The sequence below is a fragment of the Oryctolagus cuniculus genome, chromosome 16 (assembly GCF_964237555.1).
Source record: "Oryctolagus cuniculus chromosome 16, mOryCun1.1, whole genome shotgun sequence".
NCBI classification, from domain to species: domain Eukaryota; kingdom Metazoa; phylum Chordata; class Mammalia; order Lagomorpha; family Leporidae; genus Oryctolagus; species Oryctolagus cuniculus.
Genome location: NC_091447.1, coordinates 61,760,598 through 61,779,786, shown reverse-complemented (window position 1 = coordinate 61,779,786; position 19,189 = coordinate 61,760,598). Strand labels below are relative to the sequence as shown.

At 49.5% G+C, this 19,189-nt stretch overlaps 1 protein-coding gene across 3 annotated transcripts; it reads left to right on the top strand.

Annotated features, from left to right (window-relative positions):
* The first annotated feature begins 9,511 nt into the window (after nucleotides 1-9,511).
* CASP14 (caspase 14) lies at nucleotides 9,512-15,998 on the top strand. 3 transcript variants are annotated; one of them, XM_017338752.3, is made up of 7 exons: nucleotides 9,512-9,717; nucleotides 11,963-12,033; nucleotides 12,795-12,944; nucleotides 13,049-13,274; nucleotides 13,362-13,478; nucleotides 13,596-13,746; nucleotides 14,156-15,998. In XM_017338752.3, exons 2-7 carry the CDS (start codon nucleotides 12,007-12,009, stop codon nucleotides 14,157-14,159), a joined length of 675 nt encoding a protein of 224 aa, XP_017194241.1. In that variant the 5' UTR covers nucleotides 9,512-9,717; nucleotides 11,963-12,006; the 3' UTR covers nucleotides 14,160-15,998. The 3 variants fall into 3 exon arrangements, with proteins under 3 accessions (XP_017194241.1, XP_008248915.2, XP_008248914.2); XM_008250693.4 differs by having other exon boundaries at nucleotides 9,513-9,667; nucleotides 13,596-13,699; XM_008250692.4 differs by having other exon boundaries at nucleotides 9,513-9,717; nucleotides 13,596-13,699.
* Nucleotides 15,999-19,189: the final 3,191 nt, after the last annotated feature.

Below are 19,189 nucleotides of genomic sequence, written 5' to 3'. Positions count from 1 at the left end.
GCAGATGGCCCAAGTGCTTGGGTCCCTGCACCTACGTGGGAGACCTGGATGGAGCTGCAGGCTCCTGGCTTTAGCTTGGCCCAGCTCTGGCTGTTGCAGGCATTTGGAGAGTGAAGTGAAGCAGTGGATGGAACCTCTCTCTCTCTCTCACCCCCCTCGTTGTTTCTCAAATAAATAAAATTTCTAAATAAATAAAAACATTCCCCCAAGATGGGGGAGGAGCCTCTCGTGTGGGTGTAACACCAGGAAGCAATCCCAGGTCTCACCCACGCACAAGCAGGACACCCCCCGTGAGGACAGCATTTCCAAGACCTGATTTCTCACAGGCGTGTTCCACCCCCAGCTTCTCCGGTCCTCAGAGGCCTCAGCATCTCATCAACAAGTCCCCTTGACCTTGAATAGGTCTCCTGTGGAACTAAGAGCACCCCTGGGTGGAGGCATGGCTTCGTGCACACACCTGTCTCCAGAAATCCCTTCTCCATCAGTCATCTCTCACCACAGGGCCCTTGCACGTCCTCGCAGGGAGGGGGGTGCCCCCACGCCCATTCTTCACCCCCATCTCTTCCCTCACCCGTTTCCAAATACAAAAACATATTTGCGACTCTTGTTGCAAGAATCACCGCCAGCCACGATCTCTGCTTGCCCTGGCACACATCGAGGTCAGCCTCTTATCTCCATCCTGCCCTCGCACAACGATTACAGCCGACCCTGAGTGCTCTGAGGGCGTCACGTCCTACAGAGGTGCCGGCCAGCCCCGCCTGGAGGACGTGGTTCCGCGGCATGGTCGCTCTCAGCTTCTAGCCGCCGAACCTTCTTCCTCACGCCTTCCAAAACAGCAGAGAGCTGGCCAGGGCTGGCGCCCCCTGGTGTGCGCAGTGAAACAGCAACAGCGCAGGGGGACACGGAATGGGCCTTAGGTGGGGAGAAGGGGGGAGACTCATGCGCAGCTGATGGGGGCTCCACAGGGGGTCAGCACTTGCTGAACAAGGTCACAGGTGTCACCCATCTGGACTAGTTGTAGAGGAAGTGACGTTGAGGACAGAAGAATTCAAGACATATTTAGGAAGTAAAATAGAGAGAGAGAGAGATCCTCCATCCACTGATTTTTTTTTTTTTTTTTTTTTTTGGACACGCAGAGTGGACAGTGAGAGAGAGAGACAGAGAGAAAGGTCTTCCTTTTGCCATTGGTTCACCCTCCAATGGCCGCCACGGCTGGCGCGCTGCAGCCGACGCACCGTGCTGATCCGATGGCAGGAGCCAGGTGCTTCTCCTGGTCTCCCATGGGGTGCAGGACCCAAGCACTTGGGCCATCCTCCACTGCCTTCCCGGGCCACAGCAGAGAGCTGGCTGGAAGAGGGGCAACCGGGAAAGAATCCAGCGCCACGACCGGGACTAGAACCTGGTGTGCTGGCACCGCTAGGTGGAGGATTAGCCTGTTGAGCCGCGGTGCCAGCTCCACTGATTTCAATGCCCGCAACAGCCATGGTTGGACCAGGCTGAAACCAGGAGCCAACAGCTCCACCCTGATCTCCAGCATGCGTGGCAAGGACCCAAGCACTTGGGTTCTCACTACCGCTTTCCCAGGCGCGTTAGCAAGGAGCTGGATCCAGAAACAAAGCAGCCAGGACTCGAACCAGCGCTGCAAGAGTGAATGCAGGCATCCTGAGCAGCAGCTTAACCCGCAGCACCAGAACACCAGCCCCAGGAAATGTTCTGAGCGTTTTAGGTACATCAGCCCCTCTCAGTGCTCCAAGTGGGCATTGCTGTAGCCAGGAAGTCCCACGGAGACAGCTTCCAATTCCAGAGCGTACGTGCATTACCGTAGCACTGCTGCAATTTCCCACACGCACACACACACACAGGAGGCTTGCTACAGTGCCATTCCCCCCACTTCGGCAGGAATATTTCAAAAACATCATGGGAAAATGGAATTGGAAGTGTGAGCTTGGACGTTAAGACACTGCTTAAGACACCTGTGTCAGAGGGTCTGGGTTCCAGTCTCAGCAGCTCGGCTTCCAATTCCAGCTTCCTGCTAAGGTGCACCCTCGGAGGCAGGAGGCTGGCTAAAGTAGTTGGGGTTCTTGTCACCCGTATTGGGAGACCCAGAGAGAATTTCAGACTCCTGACTTTGATCTTGCCTAGCCCTGGCTATTACAGGTATTTGGGGAGTAAACCAGTGGATGGAAGATATAGATAGATAGATAGATAGATAGATAATCTTCCTCCCTCTCTCTCTCTCTTTCTCTCTCTCTCTCTCCCTCTCCCCCCCCCCCGCCATCTCTGCTTGAGTGTACCCTTCAAATAAAATTTTTTGGGGCCGGTGCTGTGACATAGTACATTAAGCCTCCATCTAGTGCCGGCATCCTACAGGGGCACCAGTTCAAATCTCGGCTGCTCCATTTACAAGCCAGCTCCTTGATAATGTGCCTGGGAAAGCAGTAGAAGATGGCCCAAATCCTTGGGCTCCTGCACCCATGTGGGAGACCCGGAGGAAGCTCCTCACTCCTGGCTTCGGACAGACCCAGCTCCAGCCATTGCAGCCATTTGAGGAGTGAACCAGCAGATGGAAGACCCCCCCTCTCTGACTCTGCCTTTTGAATAAAATAAATAAATCGTTAAAAAAAGAAAATTCAAATAATTTTTAAATTGATTTTTTTGTAAGTATGAGCCTGCTTGGGTGCAAACACAGTTCTAAAACCCACGTGTCGTTTTTCTGTCTGGTATGCATTTTGCAAGCAGGAACGGGAGCACCGCACCACTGCCCCTGGGACAGATCAGGGTGGAGAAATCGGACATGCAAGGTGAGCTCACAGTCACAGGAAAGACAGCGTTTGGGACGGGTCCTGGTTCCGGCAGAGCCATTTGGGTGGTGCTCATTCGTTCCTCTGAGGTCATGTGACAGCGAAAGATGGGCACGCAGGGCAGCCAAGCCTCGCTTCATTTCTTCTTCGTTTAACCTTGGGCCGGGAAGAATGGGAAATAAAAGAGCTCAGGAGTCCAAGGGAGCTGCCTTCAGGAGGCGTTTGCACCCCTGGAAGTCAGCTATACTCTTCTTTTTTATAGGATCATATTTTATTTGAGAGAGAGAGAGAGAGAGAGAGAGAGAGGTCTTCCATCTGCTGGTTCACTCCCCAAAGAACTGCAATGCCTGGAGCTGAGCTGATCTGAAGCCAAAAGCCAGGAACTTCTTCAGGGTCTCCCATGTGGGTGCAGGGGCCCAAGGACTTGGGCCACCTTCTGCTACTTTCCTGGGTGCATTAACAGGGAGCTGGATCAGAAGTGGAGCAGCCTGGACTGGAACCAGCAGCACCTTATGGGATGCCAGCACTGCGAATAGAGATTTAGCCAACTACACCACAGTGCCAGCCCCAACTTCACTCTCCTTAAGCCTCCACTTGTCCCTGAGGCTGCACAGTCGTCAGGATTAGAGTCCCTGTAATTAAAACACCTTACAGAATAGAGGGCATCCCTGAATCCACGCACCCGGGTGAGAGAAGGTTGGGTAACAGAATTCCAGTAGGACTGAAAGTAGAGGTAGGTGGGGTGGACAGGTGGTACAGCCCACACCAGACTGCCTGGGATCAAAGTCCCAGCTACACTGTAACCTGCTCCAGCCCTCTGCTCTGGCCTGGGAAAGCAGTGGAAGAGGGCCCAAGTGCCTGGGCTCCTGCACCTGTGTGGGATACCTGGAGGAAACTCCTGGCTCCTGACCTAACGCTGAATGTTGTGGCCATCTGGAGAGTGAACGAGCGGATGTAGGATCTCTCTCTCTCTCTCTCTCTCTCTGTCCACCCCGCCCTATAACTGTGCCTTTCAAATACATAAATCTTTAAAAATTTCATGGAAAATAGAATTAAAAGAACAAGTGTTTAAGGGTGGGTATTTGGCTGAGCTGTTAAGACCCTCGTGTCCTACACTGCAGTGCCTGGCTTGGAGTCCCTGTTCCCAACTCCAGCTTCCTGCTACTGTGCACCATGGGAGGCAGCAGGTGATGGCTCAATAAGGTGGGCCCCTGCCACCCACATGGGAAACTTGGATTCAGTTCCAATGACCTGGCTTCAATCTGACCCAGCCCTAGCTGTTGTAGGCATTTGGGGAAAGAACCAGAGAACTGAAGATTCCTCCTCTGTGTGTGTGTGTGTGTGTGCATGGGCATCTGTGGCGTCTCTTTGCTTCTCAAATGATTTTTAAAAGTTTATTTAGGTGCAACACATTTTTGAAATCCACATATGGTTTTCTCATAATGCACATTTTTATGAACTTCTTTATTTTTAAAGATTTATTCATTCATTTGAAAAGAAGAACTACAGAGAGAGAAGGAGAGAGAGAGTGTGTGTGTTTCCATTCACTGGTGCACTCCCTAAATGGCCACAACAGCTGGGGCTGGGCCAAGCAGAAGCCAGGAGCCAGGAGCTCCATCCAGGTCTCCCACGTCGGTGCAGGGGCCCAAGCACTTGGGCCATCTTGCACTGCTTTCCCAAGTGCATTAGTAGGGAGCTGGATCAGAAGGGGAGCAGCTAGGACTCATGGAGCCCATATGGGATGCCGGCACTGCACGAGGAAGCTTAACCTCCTATGCCCCAGCGCCGGCCCCATGAACTTCTTGAAGATCTCTTTTATGCATTGAATTCAAATATTTTTTTGCACCCAAAGAAACATTTTTTCATTCCATTCTCTCCACAAACATACTGAAGTCCCTTCATCCTGGTCCTAAACAGATTTGGATCTTTTATTATGAAAGTACCTGACAGCTGATACTAGGAGGAACACACACACACACACACACACACACAAAAGCGCAATCAAATTCTCCGAATAGATGAATGCCTGACAATTGTGGCTGGGATGGGCACCCTTTGTTGCATTGTGAATTCAGATTGCACAATTCGGAGGCATTTCAGGGAGGCAGAGTGCCTGGGGCACCTGGGCGTCTTCCCTGTGATCAGATCGCGCTGACAAAACCCTGTCCGACCAGATGCCATGGCTTCGTGTTGGGGCGCGTGCGGATGGTTGAACTCCTCAAGGGAGCCAGGATGAGCAGCTGTTACCAGAAGTCTGGGAGCCATGTGACACCACCCCGGATTTCGTCACCACCTCCAAGATCAGGGGCTGAGGCTGAGGCTGAGGCCGGAGCACTGGGCTAGAGTGAGAGCAGCCAATGGCGCGGCAGGTGGAGAAAATGCTCTGTGGCTGCAGAGCTGGGGTTCATGGACGTCCTCGGGGAGGGAGCCCGAGCCATCTGGGTCCCTGGCTACTCCCTGGCCATGTGTAACCCCCAGGCCTGTGAGCCCCAATGAGAATGGAATCCTTGGAGCAGGTGCATGTAGAAGTCTCTCCCTTTACTCTTTTGCAAAAGAGTCCTAGGTAGGGAGCCTGGGGCCGGGGTACCTCACCCCAATCCACTTGAGAGTTAAGTCAGGGGCCAGAACTGTGGTACAGCAGGCAAAGCCATCACTTGCAACACCAGCATCCCATATAGGCACCAGTTCGAGTCCCGGCTGCTCCACTTCCCATCCAAATCCCTGCTCTGGCCTGGGAAAGCAGTGGAAGATGGCCCAAGTCCTTGGGCCCCTGCACCTGTGTGGGAGACCGAGAAGAAGCTCCTGGCTCCTGACTTTTGATCGGCTCAGCTCCAGCCATTGTGGTCATTTGGGGAGTGAACTAGTGGATGGATTCTCTCTCTCTCTCTCTCTCTCTCTCTCTCTGTCTCTCTCTGCCTCTCCCTCTGCCTCTCCCTCTCCCTCTCCCTCTCTCTGCCTCTCCCTCTCTGTCTATAAAATGAAATGTTCATTCAGTGTTGGTGCTGTGGAATAATAGGCTAAGCCTCTGTCTATGGCACCAGCATCCCCTATGGGTGCCAGATCGAGTCCCAGCTGCTCCTCCTCCAATCCAGCTCCCTCCTAATGTGCCTGGAAAAGCAGCAGAAAAATGGCCCAAGTGCTTGGATTGCTGCACCCATCGGGGAGACCCGGAGGAAGCTCCTGGCTCCTGGCCTCATTGTTTTGTAATATGCATTTTTTTCATGAAGTTTCCAAAGACTCCTCGTACACACCTGGATTTCAGTCTTTGCACCAAAATAAATGTCACACTTGATTCAATTTTTCATGAACATTTTGAAGGGCCCTTGTACATTCCCGCTAAGCCGACGATTCCATTTGTTAGTATACACAAAAGAAAGACACACACATATTCACCAAGGGGGTATGTACTAGGATGTTCAGGGTTTCACAGCTCACCATCTGAAAACTGAGAACCACCCAATTCCCACCAATAACGGCCAGGGCAGATAAGTTGTGATAGATGCACCCTGTGAGACACAACAGTGAACAGACACTCTCAGTGAGAGCGGTATCAACTCCACAGGGCAAAAGCTGGGTTGGGAGAGTAGCAACAATCATTCTTTTTATGCCTAATGCATAAATATATATAATATGCAGTATATAGATTCAGAAATAAATATAGATATGGTTGTATATAGAAACATACATACATGTAGATCATAGATATATGAGTGGCTGGATGGGTGAATGGATGGACAAACTAAGATAGATAGATAGATAGATGAAATAAGAAAGAGAGAAATTGATGGATAAAAGAAAGAGGGATGGGAAGATGAATAGATAATAGAGATAATAAATGGATACATAGATGATATAAGAGAATTTTTTTGACAGGCAGAGTGGATAGTGAGAGAGAGAGAGACAGAGAGAAAGGTCTTCCTTTGCCGTTGGTTCACCCTCCAATGTCCGCTGCGGCTGGCGCGCTGCGGCTGGCGCACCACACTGATCCGAAGACAGGAGCCAGGTGCTTCTCCTGGTCTCCCATGCGGGTGCAGGGCCTAAGCACTTGGGCCATCCTCCACTGCACTCCCTGGCCACAGCAGAGAGCTGGCCTGGAAGAGGGGCAACCGGGACAGAATCCGGCGCCCCGACCGGGACTAGAACCCGGTGTGCTGGCACCGCAAGGCGGAGGATTAGCCTAGTGAGCTGAGGCGCCGGCCAAGAAAGAAATTAATAGATGGATAGATAGATGAAAGAAATTGGTGGACAGATGCATAGATAACATATGATAGATAGATAGACAAAAAACGGATGGGCAGAAGGACAGATAGGTGATAAATAGATGTAAAATATATCTGTGATCTGTGGTATGAAATATCATGGAGGTGAGGATAATGGAACATAAAGCAGTAAGACTCGGGATCTACATGCATGCACTAAAAATTATTGGCCCTCACAAACATAAGCTTGAGATAATGAAGCCAACTACACACACACACACACACGCACACACACATGCACAACGTCCATGGTGTGACTCCACGTGAAATATTAAAAGCAGGAGAAATTAATCTACAGTGTCCTGTGTTAGGATCTTGTCTGGGGAAGGGAGGGGTATGGTAGTAGCTGGAGGAAGCAGGAGAGGAAATTCAGGAGCAGGGAACTGATCATGCTCCTCGGCTTGGTCAGGTGCCAGTGGCATGGGTGTGTTGAGTTGGTGAAAATCCATGAAGTTGCACTTACATTGTGTGCTCTTTTTTGCATTTAGCTTGTTTTTTTTTAAAAAAAGATTTTATTTATTTATTTGAGAGGCAGAGTCATACAGACAGACAGAGACAAAGAGAGAGAGACAGAGAGAGGTCTTCCAACCACTGATCACTCCCCAAATGGCTGCAACAGCCAGAGCTGGGCCAATCCAAAGCCAGGAGCTTCTTCCAGGTCTCCCAAATGGGTGCAGGGGGCCCACACACTTGGGCCACCTTCTACTGCTTTCCCAGGCCATTAGCAGGGAACAGAAGCAGGCAGGACACAAACTAGCACCCAAATGGAATGCCAACACCACAGGCAGAGGCTTAGCCTACTACGCCACAGCACCTGCCCCCTGAATATAGCTTATTCTTTAGTTAAAAGTTGTTTTAAAGAACACAATAAATAGTTTTGTTCCCTATGTACTGACATAAGATGACCCAGTCATATAGTTAAACGAACAAAGTTAAGTTAAAGAACAATTGGATTGAGATTCAATGATTGTTTACAGCCCTTGTCTCTACTGTTGAGAAACAGTTGCTTTCTTACTATTTGTTGAACTCTTTACTTGTATACAGTTAATATAAAAATCATTGTAAAATGCATGTGTAGGATTAGTATAAGATCAATGTAAAATACATTGTGTAGGGTTAGTATAAAAATCATTGTAAAAATTAAGAAATGAAGGAGGAGGAAGGGTAGGAGCGTGGGCAGGAGGGAGAGGAGGGTAGGAAGTATCAGTGTGTTCATAAATCTGCATATGTGAAATATATGAAATTGGTTTACCTTAAATAATTTTTTTTAAAAAGAACAATTGTAACCACAAGCAGCTAAGAAGGAGTCAAGACTGAGACAGAAACTAAAAGCAAACTTTCCAGTCTTGTGCCCAGGATTGCAAAGTAAATATTGAGAAAAATGGGAATGGTTTGGTTGTGTTAAAGGAAGAAGTTTGTGTAAGCATTCGTCTCTTAGGAATGGAATGGAATGAAAATTTTCACACAAATAACAGCAGCATTCAAGCTAGCAAGCTGCAGAAACAATCCAAATGTCCATCAACAGATAAATGGCAAACATAATGAGGGTTATCCATGTGTTGGAATATTATTTGGCCATGAAGAAGAATGATACGTGCTACAACGTGGATGAACCTTGAAGACATCATACTAAACAGAAGTCGGGCTCAAAAGATCACATGTAATGTGATTCCATTCCTGTGAAATGTTCAGAGCAGAGGAATCTAGAGAGAGAGAAGGCAGATTAGTGAGTGCCTAGGGCTGATCCATGTGGAGGGATTGGGAGTGACAGGTAATGGATACAGGGTGGTTTTTTTTTTTTTTTGACATAATAAATCTTCTAAGACTATTGGTAGGATTGCAACACCGAATATGCTAAAAACCCTTGGTGCACTTGATGGTACATGAATTATCTATCAGAGAATGAAACAGAATCATAAAATAAAATTCTGGAAAAGAACAGAGAAGGAAAACCACAAGGACAAGAAGAGAGGGGTCAGGCAGACATGAAATTCCAGTGGAAGCAGCTGCACCAGATCCTCCTGGGTTTGAACAATAACCGTGCCAGTGACCGGCTCATCAACCTGGGCAGTAGTTTCAACCCAATGAGCCTCAGTTTCCCCATCTGCAAAATGGAGGTGACGATGCCCCCAGGAAGACAGGTAGGGCTCTTGATGACTCGATGAGGCACTAGGAAAGTGAGGCTGGTGTTATGTACACAATAGAAGGTGGTGGAATGGATACAATGGGTTTAGTGACGGGAATGATGGGTGGTGATAACCAGGTGAGCTGGAACAGGAGTGGGAGCAGGGGACCTTGTGGTTGGGCTGGGACCAGAGCCTGATCTCAGCCCCTTTAGCCACAGGGGCTTATTGAGCCATCACTTATACCACAGACATTTGGTTGTATTTCCACACCAGGGCTGGTCCAAGGGTGTGTCCCTCTTGTCATGAGATATCTTGAGTGACAGAAAACTGGCTGGCAATAAAGGGCCAGAGGATTGAGCTGCCCGATTCAGAGCCAGGCCTCTCAGGAGACACCTGAGAAGATCCCACACTGTCAGTCACTTCTTGAGATCAGCACGTGGGGCTGATCCTCTTACGTGCCCAGCCCTGTCCTGGCAGCTAGGTGAGTGGCAAGCCTGGGCTTGGACTTAAGGGTCAACTGTCTTACCACTGGTAAGTGATTTGATAGCTATTAGCTCACTCTCGCTTGCTCGCTCGCTCACTCGCTCTCTCCCTCCCTCCCTCTCTCTCCCTTCATCTCTCTCTCCCTCTTTCCTTCCCTCCCTTTCTTACCTTCCCTCCCTCCCTCCCCCCCCTCTCACACACACACACACACATACAGACTCACATACACACACACATACACACTCACACACACACACTCTCATGAATGGATACTCTCATCAGTTTGGGCAGAACTGAAGAAATTCCCATCCATTCATCCACCCAAGATTTCCTTTACTTGTTCATTTGTTTATTGTTTGCTTCTCCAACAAATTATATCCCAGACACCACCTCTGTATGTATGCCCACACTGTCAGCTCTGATGGAGACAGAGAAAAAGGGGTCAGGCTTTCAGTCCCACAAGTTTAGCTGCCAGGTCAGTCACAAGAATAGGAATCCAAGGCATGGCTGTAATGCAAGCCTAAACCGGTGGAGCTGGAAAACAGAAAGGGCAGGCAACTTCCAGAAGGCTCACAGGGGGTCACAAGACCTACCTTGCTTTTGCCATCGCTGCTCAGAATCTAGTGTCTTCCCAGGTCCTTTTAAGATGGGAACACTGGGTCTGAACGAGGGGAATGAGATGCTGAAGCTCACAGTGCTGAGTGGGATGGAAGCAGGACCTGATTCTGGTTGATCTGGTTCCAGAACTGTGCACTGGGCACTTCCTCCTTCACAACAGTGGGTTCCTCTTTCCTTACAGTACTTGCTCCATTTGTGTATCTGTGAGAAGGAGGGAGAGAGAGAGAGAGAGAGAGAGAGAGAGAGAGAGAGAGAGAGAGAGAAACAGGGAGATTTCATGTTTATGTGTCATATATTACAGCTACATATGTGCAAGAAGAATGCCAGTCTTCTCTGGTGTACCCCAAGTACATTACACATAGACATACCCAGAACATTTTTGCCTAGTAGATGGAAGAATGGATGCTTAGGTGAATAAGTGGATGGACAGATCAGTCGATTGATTGATTGATGAATCAGTGCATGGATCAATGGATGGTTGAGTGGACAGATAGATGTTTAGATGAATAGATGTTTAGATAGATGTTTAGTGGATAGGTGAGTAGGTAGACAGGGAGATGCAAGGATGGATGGTTAAGTGGAAATATGGAGTAATGGAATTATAGACAGGTTGATGGATGTATGAATGGCTAGAGGGATGAATTGGTGAATGGATGGATTGATGGGTGGTTGGGTGAGTGGATGGATGGATGGATGGATGGATGGATGGATGAATTGGTAAATGGATGGATGGATGAATGGGTGGGTGGGTGGGTTGGTGGAATGATGGATGGATGGATGGGTTGATAGATGGATGGATTGGTAAATGGATGGATGGATGGATGGATGGATGGATTGGAGGGTGGATGGATGGACCAACAGTTGGATGGAAGAATGAATGGGTGTGTGGAAAAACATGGAGGGGTGAGTGAGTTGATGTATGCATGAGTGTGTGAAAGGAAGGGTGAATGAATTGATGAGTGAGTGGAAGAGTGGGACGAATGGCTGACAAGGGGAAGGGGTAGCAGATATCATGCCACACAAGTCATCAAGGAAGGATATTCACTAGGCTGAGGAAGAAATGCAAGAAAAGGCAAGGCGATGGGAAAATGCTGTCAGTCCAGAGGAAGTCTTTCATTTGGAGAGCAGAAGAGAACTGAGAGAGTAGAATGGGTGTTCACGCTCAAGGCAGAGGGAAGGAAGAAGAGTGACCTCTTCAGACTGGAGACCACTGGGATAGTATTGGAGTAGCACTCCTCACTTGGATGACATCCTTGTTTTAAACAAACCCCCAAACATCTCTTTACTGATGCTCCTTCAGTCTGTCAGCTCAAGGATAGAAAAGAAGAGGAGTATGTAGCTCCTTACCCTATTTCTCAATCCAATGCTTCCTGGGAAACTTCACTATGTCACAGGCTGGTGGGTGCTTTAAAGGATGAACAGGGAAGCTCCAGAGGGATGACATTTTGGGATGGGAATAGCAGGAGTTCTAAGGACATCCCAAATGGAAGGCTCTACCAGGCTGTCTCTCTAGAATGGACCTACTGTCATTTTGTGCCCAAGTTTGACTCTGTACCATGTCCCCATTCCTGGGGTGCTATTCAATCTCAAATACCCAGACACACAAACCCTTCTGTCCTCCGATCCTCTCTGCCTTCCTTTGGAGATCTTCAGCCTGCCTTCTTCTCATCACCAGGATCCGAAAGGGGTGCTGAAAGCCAGCTTGGAATTGAAGGAGAAATGAGCAACCCTCGGCCATTGCAGGAGGTGGGCTGGGTGCAGGGGGAGGGGAGGAGGAGAACAGGGATGAGAGATGCTAAATGTTTCATGAAGAGTGGGAGGGATCAGTTATGATTGGTACTTGGAGCTACGGGGCACTTAGTGTTCAACCAGATGGCAAAAAAAAAAAAAAAAATCAGAGGGGCAACCCAAGGTGGAGAGAAATTAACAAAGCTGAAGCTCCTGTCACTATTGTACAGAGAAAGAAGCCCCACCTCCTCTTAAAAAAAAAAAGACATTTTGATCCCAGTATCCTTCTGTCTCAGATGCCGTAGATAGCACCTCAGTGTTAGCTTCAGAAACTCTGAGGTCTCTGCAAATGAGGAAGTCAAGGAGGAATATTCAGAATTCTCTCAGGAAGAATGGAGAGAGAGGCACAGCCACCAAACATGAGCCTGGAAGAGACCTCCAAAATCTCATACACTCTCATTGTCTCTCTGTTTGGAAACTGAGCCTCAGGGATTTGTCCAAGTTCACACTTGAACTGCAAGGTTGGGAAAAATGAAAAGAGAGAACCCTGTCCTCTGCAATTAAGCTGACTTCACATCAACTACAAATGAGTTTATCGTATAAGTATATTCCACGCAATATCGGGGATATATTTATACCAAAAACTTTTTGTTGGAATTTTGAGTATAACTGGACATCCTGTATTTCACCTGAGACCCGACCCCAGGCATCCTAGGAGGGTGTCTCCGGCTTCCCCTTAATCTCCTTTCCCTGGCTGATTTTTTTCACCCTTGGTCCAGGAGAGGTATGACATGTCAGGAGCCCGTCTGGCTCTGACGCTGTGCGTCACTAAAGCTCGGGAAGGTTCCGAGGCAGATTTGGATGCCTTGGAGCGCATGTTCCAGCAGCTGGGATTTGAGAGCACTGTGAAGAGAGACCCCACTGCCCAGGTATGTGACCACGTAGCCCAAAGTCTGGCCGGGAAGGGGTTGCACCACAAGGTGGGTGGGTTCTGGGGTTCTCCCTGAGCCAGCTCTTTGCTCTTTTGCTCCAGCAATTCCAGGAGGAGCTGGAGAAGTTCCAGCAGACCATAGATGCCTGGAAAGACCCGGTCAGTTGTGCCTTCGTGGTGCTCATGGCTCATGGGGATGAAGGCGTCCTCAAGGGAGAAGATGAGGAGATGGTCAAGCTGGAGGACCTCTTTGAGGTCCTCAACAACAAGAACTGCAAGGCCCTGAGAGCCAAACCCAAGGTGTACATCGTGCAGGCTTGCCGAGGAGGTGGGAACAGAGCCCGACCCGATCACAGACCTTGATCTCTTTCCCGTCTTTCTCTCTGACTTGCCTTTCCCTCCTTTTGGTGTTCAGAACACAGGGACCTTGGTGAGACAGTGGGTGAAGACCAGGTGATGATGATCACCAGAGACAGCCCCCAGACCATCCCCACGTACACAGACACACTCCACGTCTACTCCACAGTGGAGGGTAGGAGCTCCCAGCTGGCTCGGCTCCTCCCCCTCACCCACTGCTCCTGACTCCTGAATGTCTTCCCTAGCCCCATGCCCTGGAGCTCCCCCAAGCCCACCTCTGGATGTCTCTCAGGTTACATAGCCTACAGACATGACCAGGAGGGCTCCTGCTTCATCCAGACCCTGACCGACGTGTTCATGAACAGGACGGGCCCCATTCTGGAGCTTCTGACTGAGGTGAGCCCAGACAAAGCATCTGGAGACCAATCAAGGCCAAGCACAGAGTGAGTGGTGTGGGCTGAGCCTGCTCCTTCCCTTTCTCCCTCCCTTATGTACCCAACCCAACCTGGGATCCACCAAGAAACTAGGATGTCCATCTTCTAGCAGCAACTGGAAACCCAAAGAGAGTTTTGAGGAGCATTCTATGACAAAACCCTTGAATGGAACCAATGGTTGGACAGACTTTACTCTTCTAATGTTGATGTGTCTATCCAGTGAACTGGGGGAGGAATGTGTGTGTGTGTGTGTGATGTCCAATCAATGATTGCATAGAAACTATGACATAGGATGAGACCATAAAGCTCTCTCATCCTGGATCACGGGCACCCACCAGCCCCTGTTCTCCAGCCTTCTATACATAAGCCCACCCCCCAAGGGTCCAGACCCCTGAGCTAACCACACCCATTGCTGCAGGTGACCCGGCGGATGGCAGAAGCAGAGCTGTTCCAGGAAGGAAAAGCGAGGAAAGTGAACCCTGAAATCCAAAGCACCCTCCGAAAACGGCTCTATTTGCAGTAGAGGCAGGGAGAGGCTGAGCTTCAGATACTGAAGATACGGAGATCTTGCATCCCCTCCTCCCTAGACTTTGTGGTACCTAGTCCATCTTCCAACCTACAACACTTTTAGCCCTTTGATGAGCCTCTGTCCTTCTGAGAGAAAGTCAGCCAAATACAAGCCTGGGACATGACCGCAGCATTAACATCATCTCTCTCAGGCTGGATTCTCTACCTTGGTTAGTGCAACCTAGAGGACATTCTCAGATCCCACTTTCTGCTCCTCTCCTTGTCTTTCTCCTGGGAATAACCTGCACAAAAGAAACCACATAAAGTTCAAGGGTGTCCCCAGCAAAGCCAAGACTGCACACCACCTGCTAAACCACCTCACCCTTGCTGGCTCCTGCATCTCACCTGGAGCTGTCACCTCTTCCTGAACACATACCCATCCCCTTCTCCCAAATCCTGCCTATTCCAAGAGGCAAGAATCCTCCTCTCTCTGTCTCTCCATGACCTCTCTTCCTTGGCCAACAGCTGGATGCCCCAACACATTCTCCTTGGAATGACCTCATGTCCTCTCTAGATAACCCAGCTGCCCTGCCTCCTCCTGCTCTGGCTCTTTCCATCCTAATGCCTCTCCCCCAGCCACAAACCTGGACTCTGCATTCTACCCCAGAAAGGAGATCCAAAAAAAATCTCTTCTCACACTTGCAACTTCCAGCCACCTGGAACCATGTTGACACCATGGCCAGTCCCCTGGGATCCACTCATTCTTCGAAGGACACACAGTAGAGGCTCAGACAGGTTCAATCACTTCTCAAGAAACCACACAGTGAGACAGAGCAGGGCCAAGTCCTCACCTCCAGCCTAGCCTGCTTGGTCCATTAGAAAATGTCTTTCATTGGAAGAGCTGCCCAAGAGAAGTCTTTTCCAGAAGATGTGTAGATGTTCTCACTAGAACTCCAGCCAAGCTCACCTCTGGGAAATTTCAGCACCAGGCCAGGAGCTGGATCACAGACACTGTCTTCCATGTCTATGATCTGTGTCTCACCATCTCCAGCCCTGCTCTTTCCTGCTCAAAAGGCTGAAGCCACATCTGGCACCATAGCAACCTCATGGCAACCATTTCTCTTTCCTTCTCAGTCCCTCCTCCAATATTCCATGGAATCTTCAACCTCAGGCTCCAAGATGGGAATTCAGCTGTACCTTTGATTCCTCTCTCTTCCTGCACCCTTCATGCAACCCCAGTCACCATGCCCAACCGAGGGTGACACCCATACCTGTGTTCCCCCTTGAGTGTAACCCTTCAGATTCCAGGCTCCATCTTCCCAGATCTGCACCTCTGCACCCAAGGTCTCCCCTTGCCTCTCTTCCAACTTGTCTCAGTCCAATAAATCCTCCCCACCACCATCTCCCTGGAACACCCATGGAGACTCAGTGGCTCCCTGATATGCAGAGACCAAAGCCAAGCTCATTTATCCCGAGTTCTCACATCTTTCCAATCCCACCCCCTATCAACACTCAGCTAAATGCATCTCTCAGCTCCCCTACACTTGTTCACATTCCACCAAGCCAGCCGTCCTCTCCCCGCTCCCTCTCTCACTACTGTCCCTCACCCCTGCTTTCTGCAGAAAGTGATTCCTTCTACTTGATGCCTGTCTTCTGACTCAGGATCAAAATCCGTAATCTCCAGATCTAAAGGGCAGGGAATGAGACTGTGATCAACGTACTGAGTATTCAATAAAAGCTCATTAAGCTTTGAATTAATGTGTTTGAATCTTCATTCTGGGCTTCAACCATGGGGATGATGTGAAGGCAGTGATGGTTTTGGGTTCTTTTTCCTGAGGGCCAGCCGCCTCCCAGGTATGTCCATCACGAAGAGAGGATCAGGAGCCTCCTGCTGCCTCTATCATAAAGGCAGAGGTATAAGAGAATCTACACTTGATTGGGCATCTCTAGAATATTCCCAAGGAATCCTTCAGACACTCAACCACACTGTTTCAAAGCTATAAGGGCCTTGGAAATCAACTAGTTACAGGATTGCAAATATTTACCACGTGTGCTGCTCTCTCCATCCTGGTGCCCAGTGCAGACATGACTAATCAATCACACCATCTTTCCTACTAAACTCAGCTGTAACCTCACAGTGTTTCTCTTCTCAGCACCCAGGAAGCACAGACAGGTCATTCCCTGACCCAGGTGAACCCCTCATTGGCAAGTGACACCTGTGGGGACATCGTAAGTGGCAGACTCAGAGGTCTTAGGGCCGTGGTGGTGCCGTAGCCATGCAGTGATTGGAGCTTTATCCTTGGAAAGCTGAGAAGGTGGACAAGGCAGGGCTGGGGATGCAGGGCCAGGTAGCTGGGGTGACGCACACATCGAGTCCTGTGCTCCCATCCCTGTGCATCCCTATGGTCCATACACCCAGTTATTTTGGCATTTCACAAAACTGTGGTCCATTTGTCAAATCAGCCTGCAGCCTGTCTTTATAAAGTTTTATTGACACACAGTTGTGCATGCTTATTTACATACAGTGTGTGACCATTTTCTGCCTCCAGATTTGAGTCTTTATGACAGATAACACACACCCTGCAGGCTGAAAATACTTCCTTTTTAAAGATGTGTTCATTTATTTGACCAGGAGGTGACAGAGAGATCTTCCAACCTCTGGTGTACTACCCAGTAGACGCAATGGCTGGAACTGGTACAGACCATAGCCTGGAACCCAGAATTCAAAGCTGGGTCTCCCACGGGCCACTTGCAATGCCAGCATCTCACATCAGTGCTGGTTTGGGTCTCAGCAGCTGTGTTCTGATCCAGCTCCCTGCAAATGCACCTGGGAAAGCAGCAGAGGATGGCCCAAGTGCTTGGGCCCCTGCTCCCCCATGGGAGACCTGGATGGGGTTCCTAGCCATTGAGGCCATTTGGGGAGTGAAACAGTGGATAGAAAATTTCTGGCTCGCTCGCTTACTCGCTTGCTCGCTCTCTCTCTCTCTCCCTCTCTCTGCCTCTCCCTCTCTGTAACTCTGCCTTTCAAATACATAAATTAGTCTTTAAAACAATTTTTTATGGTTGGCTAATTGGATGACAGTTCCAAGCAAGACTCCACAGCAAACACACAAAAATACTCCCCAAGATTTGTAGAGTTCTCATTACCTAGACAACAGCACAGAGCTCCTTAATGACAAGTTCTAGCACATAACATGAGCATTCCTCACTGAAGCTGATTGGTTGAGTTTTCCCCTCACCAGATAGTGGGGAGGGGCCTATTTTTCTATCAGTGTGGTGCTCCAGGTTGGACCCCAGAACAGAAGAAAAAAGCAAAAACAAAATAAGAACAATGAAGGAAAAACTACTCAGGTCTGCAGGGTGGTGGCAGGCCGGACCCTGCAGAGGCCGTGGGAAAGGCCGCATGAAGGGGGCGGGCCCGGAGCCGCCCAGGAAAACGAAACCACAAGTCGCCAGGAAACGAAACCTACACGGTGGGCTGAGCACCCGGCGGCTTCCCGCCCTCACCCCGGCCCCCGGCCCCCTGCCCCAGCTCCGGTCCGATCCTCAGCCCCCGGCCCCGCAGCGCCATGTTTGGGTTTTTTTTTTTTTAAAGATGCATTTATTTATTTGAAAGGCAGACTTATAAAGAGAGAAAGTTGAGACAGAGTGGGGGAGGGGAGGTGTTCTGTCCACTGGTTCACTCCCCAGAGGCTTGCAATGGCCAGAGCTACGCCAATCCGAAGTCAGGAGCCAGGAGCTCCTTCCGGGTCTCCCAAGAAGGTGCAGGGGCCCAAGCACTTGGGCCATCTTTTACTGCTTTCCCAGGTGCATTAGCAGAGAGCTGGATCAGAAGTGGAGCTGCCGGGACTCAAACCGGCACCCATATGGGATGCCGGCACTGCAAGTGGTGCCTTAATCCTCTGTGCCATGGCACCGGCTCCCAGAGTTCAGTTTTGTTTTTAAAGGAAGTAGATAAATTTAGCGGGTTGTTTTTTTTTTTTTTTCGAAAATGCCATGACCACAGGCTAACAATGAGAAAAATAGACTCAAATTGAAGGCCGTTCTGTAAAATACCTAATCAGTGCTGTTGAACACAGCCACAGTTGTAAAAAATTAAATGCAAATTGGAAGCCGTTAAGGAAACAAAATGACTGGAAAAAGACATTTGTAGAAAAACAAGAGACAGCTGAATGAAGTCCAGAGTTGAGCTGGTCGTCCTTTCTTTTATCATCGATGTGTGCGTTTGAGAGATACAGATATTTCACCCACTGGTTCACTCCCTCAAATGCCCACAACAGCCGGGACCCAGCCAGGCAGAAGCCAGGAGGTAGGAACTCCATCCAGGTCTCCCTGTGGGTGGCAGGGACTCAACTTGCCTGAGCCCTCACCTGCTGCCTCCCAAGGTGCACGTTAGCAGGAAGCTGGAATCCGGAGCACTCAGATGCGGGACTGGGACACCTTAAGTGACAGGCGACAGTCCTGTCCACAGTTAGTGCTCCTTGGTCAGTGTTGGTTCTAACAAGTGCATGTTAACATCAAAGGAAGCTGGATGAAGGGTGGACAAGAACTAGGTGTATGGGCTGACACAGTGGTGTTTTGGGTGAAGCCACTGCCTACAGTGCCAGCATCGCACATGGGCACTGGTTCAAGTCCCGGCTGCTCCACTTCTAATCCAGCTCTCTGCTATTGCGCCTGGGAAAGCAGCAGAAGATGGCCCAAGTGCTTGGGCCCCTGTACCTGCATGGGAGACCCAGGAAAAGCTCCTGGCTTCTGTCTTTGAATCGGCGCAGCTCCAGCCATTGCAGCCATTTAGGGAATGAACCAGGGGATGGAAGACCTCTCTCTCTTTGTCTCTCCCTCTCTCTGTCTGGAACTCTACCTCTCAAATTATTAAATAAATCTCTTTTTAAAAGTTTATTAAGACAAGCAAAAAATAATAATAACTGGGTTTTTTGTTGTTGTT

Bases quoted from the DNA above. Each gene is read 5' to 3' on its own strand.
- CASP14 (XM_008250693.4), top strand. From the start codon at position 12,007: ATGAGCAACCCTCGGCCATTGCAGGAG. The intron at 12,945-13,048 runs GTATGTGACCAC...CTTTTGCTCCAG, and splicing joins AGAGAGACCCCACTGCCCAG to CAATTCCAGGAGGAGCTGGA. The intron at 13,479-13,595 runs GTAGGAGCTCCC...GATGTCTCTCAG, and splicing joins CGTCTACTCCACAGTGGAGG to GTTACATAGCCTACAGACAT.